The 10,838-nt window shown below is 34.3% G+C and overlaps 1 protein-coding gene across 1 annotated transcript; it reads left to right on the top strand.

Annotated features, from left to right (window-relative positions):
- The first annotated feature begins 1,000 nt into the window (after positions 1 to 1,000).
- Positions 1,001 to 8,696, top strand: LOC11425831 (mitogen-activated protein kinase kinase kinase 1). The gene is made up of 9 exons (XM_003614782.4): positions 1,001 to 1,576; positions 3,028 to 3,112; positions 3,306 to 3,368; positions 4,289 to 4,446; positions 5,297 to 5,369; positions 5,496 to 5,555; positions 7,094 to 7,204; positions 7,402 to 7,644; positions 8,096 to 8,696. The coding sequence occupies exons 1-8, from the start codon at positions 1,143 to 1,145 to the stop codon at positions 7,609 to 7,611; spliced, it is 1,194 nt and encodes a 397-aa protein (XP_003614830.2). The 5' UTR covers positions 1,001 to 1,142; the 3' UTR covers positions 7,612 to 7,644; positions 8,096 to 8,696.
- Positions 8,697 to 10,838: the final 2,142 nt, after the last annotated feature.

Raw genomic sequence — 10,838 nt, 5'->3', positions numbered from 1 at the left:
AAGGCATTGTCCCTCGACAGGCTTGAGATTGCAAACAAAAGCAATATAAAGTAAATTGAAAAGATAAAGGGCTTTAAGCATGTAATCTTAAAGGAAAAGTAAAATGCAATGCATTAAAATAAATGCGGTCTACAAATCAGTTTACATACATTATGTTAACTCGTTTCCCTAGACGTAGGTAGTTTGAGTGTTGTAGAATTCTATAAATGATTAGCGACCCATTTTCCGGCTTGGAAACATTTATTAATACTAAAATAACTAACTGGTGAACCACTAATCCCATGATCAACACTTCCTCCATCTTGGGCAACTGTTTGCCCCATGTTCCCACTAAGGAAACCGTCTCCAAGCTTGAAATCGTGCTTTCCCGCCTTCATTGCTTGACTTCGACCCGATCTTTCTTCTATTAAACTCCAAGTCACGCACGTTAGCTTGCCATCTTGTCGAAATACTCGACTTGAAATGAGAAAGCTTTCGATTCCTGCAAAGTAAAAGGTCAAACAAATGTTGACCATATTAAATGAGCCTGTTGAATTTACAAGCTAACAGAACTTAGAAGATTTTGCACTTCAAACCTTCTCTTACATGTTGAATATACATAAGATAAAATACCGACTAACAGTTTGTTGTTTAATTTTTTTTATATAAAAAAACGTTGCATATATCTTATTACATTGTATTTTTTTTAATTTTTATAGTTGATTTTACACTTTAGAAAATCAGCTTAAAAAATAATTACGAATCTTACAATTTATGTTAACTATTATATGTTTGTGTTTGTCTATCTCAAAGTCGATTGAGTTATGAATAATCTGATGCTGAGCACAGATCACTACATTAGTATTGGAAAAGAGAGTGTGTTATAATCATTTCTTCTTAACGAGGATTTAGAATTCCTAAAATGTTTTGAAATCAAAGAAAATATTTTTAAAATCTTAGATAGTGTTTTAAAATCATATTACTAAAATCATGCAAAGACAATCGAATAGACATCAATCTTTATCCTTTAAAATTTATTTTAGTTTCTTCTACCACTCAAATAACTCGAATATCGAAAAAGCTTCGGCGTTGAAGGCGTCGACGGTGAATTTGCTATTACTTGTCGAAGCGTCGGGTTATCCGGACCAGAGGGTTCCTCGATTATGGATCATGTGTGGGATGATGGTTTTGTTGATTTAACGATTGATGATATTAGGGTTTTGATTGGAGATACTCCGAAAGCAAAGGATGGGTATGCGGGGTCTAAGTTTATTTTCTGTAGTGGCGGGCTGATGAAGAAGAGAGAAGAAGAGGAAGAGGAAGAGAAGGTAGATGAAGTAGAAGAAAAAGGGGAAGCTGATGAAGTGGGATTGAAGATAGAAGAAGAGGAAAATGGTGACATTATTGGTGAGTTTTCGAGGCCGTGTTCGTTTACTACTTCACAAGAAGATGATTCATCTAGCACGACGACGGATACTAGGTCGAATAGTATATCTCCTAATGTGAGATTGAAGCCTGTAATTACTCCTGGGAGTTGGCAAAAGGGTGAGCTTTTGGGCCGTGGTTCATTTGGAACTGTATATGAAGGAATTTCTGAGTAAGTGCTGTTTCTATTAGTAGCTTGTTAATTAAATTTGAGTCTCGCTAACGAGTGCTTCCGGGGCACAATTTTAAGCATTTTAAATTAAGTAATTACATAGACTTTCTTAAAAACCTACCATTTAAAATCCTTAGAGAGTGCCTGGGGGCACTCGTTAGCATTTCCCTTTAAATTTTGTAGTTTGATAGTATATATGTATGGGGAAGTAGTTAATGAACGTTGGAAAGATTAGTTTGGAATGACTGTGAATTTGATAAATTACGATGACAGTGCCAGTGGTACTTAGTTTATATTAATTATTAAAGTTCAAAAGTGTAGCCGGGAGATAGGGGGCACATTGTGATTGTTAGTTAAACTCATGCCAATACAAACATTTGAAGATAAAATAAAAGGGGTCTGCATTAGGTAGAGTGTTTAGCCGAGCGAAATTGAGGGAGAGCATGATTTAAACTTTTATTGCTCGGTTATCTTTTTGGAAAAGAAGGGGAGGAAAATCTTGAATCAATTTTGGCTCTCTACGATATTTTAGGTGTTTATAAAAATTTATAGATTAGTGATTTACCAAACTGTTTTTCTAATAAAATCTTTCCACTTTTTGTTGACTTGGCCATTGCTCCAAGTTAGGGAACTTACCAAGTCTTGCCAAGTAGAAAATTGCTCTTGGCTGCCACGTATGTTATGAATGTCAATGTATTCGTCTCCTTTCCTATTAAATTAGTGCAAATATTATACCGAACATGAGCAAAAGGGCTCTAGAACCCTTGTGTTTTTGGTCAATTGCTGAAAAATAGTTTGATGTTGGCATTCCTTTGTTGCATCTGTCAGAATGATTCCTTTTTTTCTTTTTCTAGGTTGTCCATTTTGGCGCTATATGAAAATCACGGTTTTTTACCTTGCTGTTTTTTAATTTTTTTTTCTTTCTTGGGCAAATATTCTAGATTATTTTTAACCTTTGATAGCTCTTTAAAGTCTGGGTTTTCCTCTATTATTCAGCCTCTTCATTCGGTTTCTATAAACTGACAGTTTTTGCCTCTGGTGAGAGTAAAGAAATACATTGTCTCGCCACGGAGGCACAAACTGTAAATTTATAGAAGAGAAAAAAAATACATTTATTCTGTGCCGCAATACAGCTGAAATTTGTTTCTCAAATGCCACTACGTATTTGTTCTGTTGCTCGTCATAGTTGGAAAATGCATGTGAATTATTAGCATTATACAAGTAATCTTGTTTTTCTCACAATTTATTGGTGAAATTAAGTTGTTCTTGGTGAAATTATCGTCCAATATCTTCTATTCAGCATGCTTCATCTTTTGGGTTTGTTTCCCACTTTCGCTACTATGCTCAGGAACAAAGCCCTAAATAAATAGCCATTTACAAAATTTGATGTTTATAACTGTTAGGTAAGTTGCTAACTACCAGTTTTATTCCCTTTCTGATTACCATTGTAGAGATGGATTCTTTTTTGCTGTAAAACAAGTTTCACTGCTTGATCAAGGGAGTCAGGGAAAGCAAAGTGTCGTTCAACTGGAGCACGTAAGATAGGCTTTCTCTTTCTATTGCTTCATAATTATTGTATACTTCAATTTTCCAATATTCGAAATCCTTTTATGAAGATAAAGGTTTTCTTATAAATACTTTGCTGTCTTGTGCAATATCTTTTCATCCATTTACGTTCTCATTATTTTTTCATCTATATGTTTTCTCACTTTACTTCTACCTCACTCAGGAAATTGCACTTCTGAGTCAGTTTGAACATGAGAATATTGTTCGATACATTGGCACTGAAATGGTACTTTTCTTGTTATCTCTCGTCTTCTCCTTTTCCTTTTATGTTCATTTTCATTTGAGCCCATGGTGAAAGAATCTGTTACATATATTGCTATTCATGTGCTTTCATTGAACAGCTTTGGCTTTACAGAGTTGTTGGTTCATGAGATCGTCAAATTTTTTGCCCCTGTTCTTTTAGATAAAATGTAAAATTTATATTGGTGCGGGTCTGTGCATCTCTCTTGGCCTAATGGTTTAATCTTTCGGGGTAGTTTGTGACAGATTGACAGCTTCCATCGACTCGAAAGAGATTGAAGGATAGTTTTCTGACTAGTATTCACTAAACATGAAATGATACTTGATTGATTTTACACTATACAGACAAGTCTATTTACAATCCTAATAAATGCTAGCCTAGAATTACTGGGAATGTATCTGTTCTAAACGACAGACATTAAGAAAACATTAATCTATGCCAAATAATATCAATTAATAAAGGAAAAGAATCAAGCGCTAATTGTGCAGCACAAGACATTTCAAATTTATGTAAAATGTAATATGTCCTTTTTCATCTGAAATATTTTTACTCAATGCTTTCAATGTATTGAAAAAGTTGTAGCCAAAACTGTATATTGTGTAGTTTGAGGTATTACTAACTTCACCTTTTCTTGTCACACTACGAAGCTAGGAACTGGTTTCGAATACAACTTTTAGCATATAAAGTAGAACTCACGTTATATTTCAGGTTGCATGTTAAGACAATTGGATGGATACCATACAATTCCTTCAATTATTTTCTATAGTTATGCTACAGTATTTTGTCAGCTATAAACAAGTTTATCTTCTAACAGCCATTTTTTGTTGTCTGCTTGTCATTGCATCCTATAATTACTATCTTGAACTGTAGTTTGTAATTTACATTCTGCTTGTTGTTTATTGCAGGATGAATCAAATCTATATATTTTTATCGAGTTTGTAACCAAAGGTTCCCTTTTAAGCCTCTACCGGAGGTATAAACTTCGAGATTCCCAAGTATCTGCTTATACGAGACAGATTCTGCATGGTTTGAAGTATCTTCATGATCGCAATATTGTTCACAGGTGATCTCAGAATTTATTGATTTATTTTGCTATAATTTGAGATATAGAATAGAGATGAATCCTTGTATTCTGGCATGGCTATGTTCTTGCTTTCATTGCATGAAGGAAACTTCCACTTGCTGTCACATAATTGCAATATAAATATTGTTTTAAAATGACTTTGTAATATTAGTGTTTCTTTTCCTTGTTGTTAATTGGTTATTTTGAACATCCCTTCATTTTCATAGTTTGGAATGTGTTTTACATGTTCCAGAGGACCGTGAATGGAGAGTTCTTTCATAGGACCGTGTTTTACATTTTCATAGGCTCTGATGTAGGGGGGAATCCTTGGTGGAGAGTTCTTTCTCCCATTCTGAGCATTTTCAATCAAACTGTTCATTTCCTTTGATTGTTTCTATCAATTTCACATTTCTTTCTTCCTTGAGTTCCTAACAACTTGTGTTTTTGTGGTGTTCGATACCTTGTTGGATGTGAATTTTCACAAAAAAGAGATGTCCTTCTCATTGATATCAGACTAATTTGAGGTTAAATATGTTGAATTTGAATATTTTCTGAAACCACAAGCAGTATGATATTTAGATTTTAGCCTTAGAAACAACTTAGTATATAAGCTTTAGATACAGAGCATAAGAATCATTTCAACTTGTTCTTGGAACTTGAAACTGTAGAAACAGCAGTCACATAAGGGTTTCAGTGTCAGAAATTCTAATCGGTACAATTTTGTGTCTTTTTGGTTTATAGTGTCAAAGTTTCTTTAGCATCTTTGTTTTCTGTATTTCTGTAACAGTTATGTAGTGCCACGAAGCAATATTTGTGAATATGACCTAACTATTTTCCCTCGTAATTAAAGGGATATTAAATGTGCAAATATATTGGTTGATGCGAATGGATCTGTCAAGGTTGCAGATTTTGGATTAGCAAAGGTGACCTTTCTACTCTGCTTCAGTTTCTGTCTAACTTTGACTTTAGTCGCGGAATCTCTACTACCTGCAGTTGCATAAATTATAATTTCCATTTACTAATTTTACTTTGTGGCTGTTGTTTTTCAGGCAATTAAACTGAATGATGTTAAATCATGCCAAGGAACAGCATTCTGGATGGCACCAGAGGTTTGTTTTCAATCTTTGAAAGAGAATTATTGAATAAATGATGGTTCAACATATTCAATAAGTGGTCGGATATACATTGTTTGTGACTTCTTAATAGTTTATGTAACAGTTAAGTGGTTGGATCAATAATTGTTACATGTAGATTGAGTTTATGCTCTTCTTCTTTTGCCTGCAATGAAATTAAATTTTCATAAAGATACAGTTAGATTTAACGTTCTACTGGTTCAAATGCTTTGATTGTCTCTGAAGTTATTGGGGTTCCACGTAGAACCTCAGTTCATTCGTATGTCTATCATACATAATTGATTAAGCAAATAGGGTTAGTTGTAAAGCTGAAACAATAAATCTCTGAAGTGTAGCATGGACATCAAGATGTAAATGAATACTATTGAAATTTGGGGCCTAACTCATCCTTACAAAACCGGCTTGTAAGGTGAGTAGTGCCTCCTCTTTATAAACTCTTCTCAAGCGTCCTATCTATCTGTGGGACTAAATCCACCCCCTCAAAGCCAACACAATGAAGGTGTTGGAAGTTGCAATGAAGGCAAACCAAATGTCACAATTTAGGCGATTAGGGGCGGACCGCAATGAAGGCGGAATTTCGAACAAATACAATTTAATCTCTACGCATATGCAGAAGCATTACCTTATAATAGGGTAAATACTCAATTTGATCTTTGAAATTGTTCGATTATATCAACCTAGTCTTCCACTTTATCGATACTCCAAAATGATCTTTGAAATTTCAAAATGTTGATTATGTCCGTCCGTAGTTGATATTTGCATGAACTATAATGACATTACGTTGGTAATGTTGAAGATGCATTTCCAGCATATGTGATAGGAGATCCAGACAGAGGGATCATCTTTATTTTGATATTTTGCAATTCCAGGGATCATTTTGGAATATTGATAATAGGGAGGACTAGGTTGATATAGTTATACAATTACAACGAATAAATTGTGTATTTTCTTTATAATAACAAGAAGTATTTTAGCTTTGATGGGTTCATATTTAGATCGGCCTAATAGTTACACCTCTATCTTTTTTACATGTCCCATTTATTCAGCATACATCTCTATTAAGTTTAGTAAATTGATATATATATAGTGTTAACCCTCTGGTTTCTAGGGAAAGAGGGCCCTAGTAATTTGGAGTTCGGCCGGGAGGTAAGTAATGCCTAGCCAAAAATTGTTTTGCCCAGGAATCACACTCGGGTTCCCCCGAACCATTCGTTCTCAGGGAGAGCTCACTTGAGACCAATCACTTGGTTAAAAAGGCTTCAGAGGGAGTTAATCCCTCAACCAATATGCAGCCAAATCTATGTTTTACCACTGTGTCAGCATGCAACATATGATTAGTGTAATGGTGTTGTACATATTTGTTGGATTAGAAACCTTGAACTTGCTGGACTTCGTCAGCCTCCTTAGCGATTCCCTCCCCTTAGATACACACCTACAAAAAAGATGTTTCATTTTACGATTCTTATTAGGTTAAGTAGTGATTCTGAAGCTTTGCTGTTGCAATTAATATGCAGGTTGTAAGAGGAAAAGTTAAAGGTTATGGACTTCCGGCTGATATATGGAGTCTAGGATGCACTGTGTTGGAGATGTTAACTGGGCAAGTTCCATACGCTCCTATGGAATGTGTATGTATCATATTACCACTTCAATCCAACTGTTTTTTTCTTTTTACCATGCTATTAACATGAGATTAAACTTAAGTTCCTTTTTGAAGTGTTATGTGGCTATAATTTGATCCGTATCTCTATATAAATTTTTTATGAAACATTGCATTACTGCTAGTTTTGATTTCCATGCTTTGTTGAATCTCTTATGACAACAGATCAGCGCAATGTTTAGAATTGGAAAAGGTGAACTACCTCCCGTGCCTGATACTCTTTCAAGAGATGCACGCGATTTTATTCTGCAGTGTCTTAAAGTTAATCCAGATGATCGTCCCACTGCGGCTCAACTCTTAGACCACAAATTTGTCCAGAGGTCATTCTCCCAGTCCTCTGGCTCAGCGTCTCCACATATTCCGAGAAGAAGTTAAACTTGTCATATCCAAATATGGAACACAACTAAGGTAAATGTTTTTACGCACTCTCTCATTTTCTGCCCTGTTTATGGCTTCTTATCATGACATCTAAATTACTCCATCCGTTTCAAAATACATGTCACAATTTTACAATGTGTACTATTCACATAGCTTACTTTGACCATATTTTTTTTAACTAATTTATAAATACAAATATTAGCATATAAGATGTTGTTTGATTTGTCTCAATGAATATTTTCAAAATATCAAATTTTTATAATACATGTATTTTGGAGCGGAGGGAGTATTTTTTATTTTTTTTAGAACACTATTCTTATGACTGTCCATCCTTTCAAGAATTTTTATTCATAACTCATGATATCTATTGGATGGAGATAAGTAACAGATCCACACTTTATTTTAGTTGGGGGGAGCTCAACCGTGTTTTAATTATATTTTGGTGACAAATATTCTTCCTAATAAATAATTTCTGAAACAGGAGGTGGACAAGGAGAACAGAAGACTTTCTAACTGGTTTCCGGTGAAATTCTCAAATTTCACCTATGCCAACTGCAGCATAGGTTTATTTGATTATTTATCTCTTGATGACATATTTGTCATTCATTGGATTTAAAATGTTTCCAATGTTCAATATTCAACTTCTTAGAGTTGGTCTAGGGGGTTATTGTTGTAGTAATTGTTGTGCCTTTTGAAGTCAGAGTTTTCTTGGTTGTGTTTTTTTTTTTTTTGAGAGGGTTTTTGGTTGTGTTGTAGCTTATATTTTTAGGCACTGCTTCAGTTCTAGTACTACAGTCTCCGGAATCGGGGTGCATGAATATCATATTTGAGAATTAGGGTCACTATGTTGTGTAATTATGTGTTGTATAATTTATTACTCAATGATAATATGTCTGTCAAAGAACGCTGTAAGTATATTATCATCAAAATGTAATAGGTTGCCACTTGCCAGAGTCTTCTACCAATTTGTAGGCTAAACTTCTGGGAGCAATAGGAGCAGAAACTGGACACTTCTGTTGCTATTTTTGTACATGTTCTTTTGTTAGTAGGAAATTATTAGTGTATATTTTTATTCCCAAACTTGTTCTCATTTTCAACATGGTTTCTTTTTGTTCTTTCATGTTTCATTCCTTTGATGTTGTCTTTGTGACAAAACTACATTCGACAGCTGATCATGGAAAGAGGGGAGAAATTAAGAGATGAAGGGAGGAGATAGAGAACTAAATTGCAGAAGAGAAATTAAGAGATGAGATGGGAGAAAGGCTGTAGAGATATAAAGATAGAAATAATAGTGAGAGGGGGGGACAAGGAGGAAAATCGAGAGAGATGAAAATGCATACAAAATAAATAAGGATCTCCAATGAAAAAGAGGAATACTAGCAACACTCTCTTTTAAGCACTCTCTAGCACTCACTCTTTTATTGGGTGAAATCAATGTAGGACATACACTTTGAAAATGGAACCCACATAAAGTGGTGGGACATATATTGATTTCACCTAATAAAAGAGCGAGTGCTCAAAAGATTGTTGCTAGGTCAACTTTGATGTCATAGAATTTGTCTTATATACTTCAACAAAGTATAGAATGTGTTGAACAAATAAATTAACAAAAACAATTCATTATATAATATTGGAAAAGAAAGATTCATAGTATGCAGAAGGCATGGACGACCTTTTTTGTCTCAGAATTTTGTTAAGATTTCAAATCTTGGATTCGGAACAACCATGACTCTAATGGTGGTAATTTTGGTTTGTATAATCGTTTGAAAAACAATTGGATCTAATAGACTTTTGCTATGTTTGACTTCATGGTACAAAGACAATTCTTGCGTTCTTACGTAAGTTTACCGTGACTTTTACAAAGCTACAAATACAAGCTTCTCACTAAACATGCGGCAGCGTTCTAACAACTGCTAGACCTGCTTTGTCTTTCAACAATTCATTAATTGATGTATATAAATAATCTTCATTTTCGCGCACTTTTTTTATCTAAACCTTTACACTTTTGTGTTCGAACAATGTTAAGTATGGAGTAATCAAATATCAATGCTAAATAACATTTTTTGGTAGATGATGTAAACAAAAAGGACACCAAAGAATTGAAACAAATTTCCAGTACCTTACATAATATCATCATTATCTTAATTAACCATCTTTACCATTTTATCTCCTTGCACGACAGTTTTTTAAACATGCTCTTCAGTTTCATCTGAGAATACCAAAAAAGGCAACAAAAATATACACAATCAGGCAAATGCAGCTGTCACTAAACACAAAATGATAATTAATTAACAAGCCACAATGTGAAATTTTAATTACATAATTTTTATATTACCAAAAACAAGTAACAACACTTGTTTCCTCTGCACTTTCTCTTCGTACTCCCTTTGTGTTCCAAAAATGTACGTAAACTTTGTGACATTTGCTTTGATGGTGAGCTTATTCTAACCGGTTTCACAAACCATAAACGCTTCTGTAAAAATTTCACAAAATTGTAGAATTTGATAATGCATGCATGTTTTGAATTATGATCTATAACTACAAATGTGATTGCAAATGGTAATAATTTTAGACGCCTCCACAACAGTACTATAACTGCAATTGCGACCGCATCAACCCCATTTTCCTGCGTTTTACCACAATATAAAAGTTTGCAGTGTAACCGCAAATGTGACAACATATTGCGACCATAGAAGAAAAGAGAGAACTTGCCTTAAATTTTGGTTGTGATTGAACTTGAATATTTTGGGAGGCTTCAATATTTCTGAGGTGTCTAGAGTATGCAAGAAGCTGAGCCTTACGGTTACAACCACGTCTTGTTTTTGATTCACATTGTGACTTGATTTTCTTTGATGATTGCACATAAACTGTGATCACTACACCATTCTCTGTATTTTGGCCATGCTTCTTCAGCGTCATAAATTTGATAATGCATGCATGTTTTAAATTATGATCTATAACTACAAATGTGATTGCAGTAAAGTAATAATTTTAGACGCCTCCACAACAACTCTATAACTGCAATTGCAGCCGCATCAACCACATTTGCCTGCTTTTTACCACAATATAAAAGTTTGCAGCATAACTGCAAATGCGACAACAATGAGTATGCAAGAAGTTGAACCTTACGATCACAGCCACGTCTTGTTTTTGATTCATATTGTGGCTTGGTTTTCTTTGATGATTTGTTTGATGACCGAGCTCTTGATGATTCCACATAAACT

This window comes from Medicago truncatula, chromosome 5 (genome assembly GCF_003473485.1).
Source record: "Medicago truncatula cultivar Jemalong A17 chromosome 5, MtrunA17r5.0-ANR, whole genome shotgun sequence".
NCBI classification, from domain to species: Eukaryota; Viridiplantae; Streptophyta; class Magnoliopsida; order Fabales; family Fabaceae; genus Medicago; species Medicago truncatula.
This window is presented reverse-complemented; position numbering and strand designations above follow the sequence as displayed.

Excerpts from the sequence above, each read along its gene's own strand:
- LOC11425831 (XM_003614782.4), top strand. The coding sequence starts at position 1,143 with ATGGATCATGTGTGGGATGATGGTTTTGTTGATTTAACGATTGATGAT. Across the intron at positions 3,113-3,305 it reads GTGTCGTTCAACTGGAGCAC|GAAATTGCACTTCTGAGTCA; the intron begins GTAAGATAGGCT and ends TACCTCACTCAG. Across the intron at positions 3,369-4,288 it reads GATACATTGGCACTGAAATG|GATGAATCAAATCTATATAT; the intron begins GTACTTTTCTTG and ends TGTTTATTGCAG.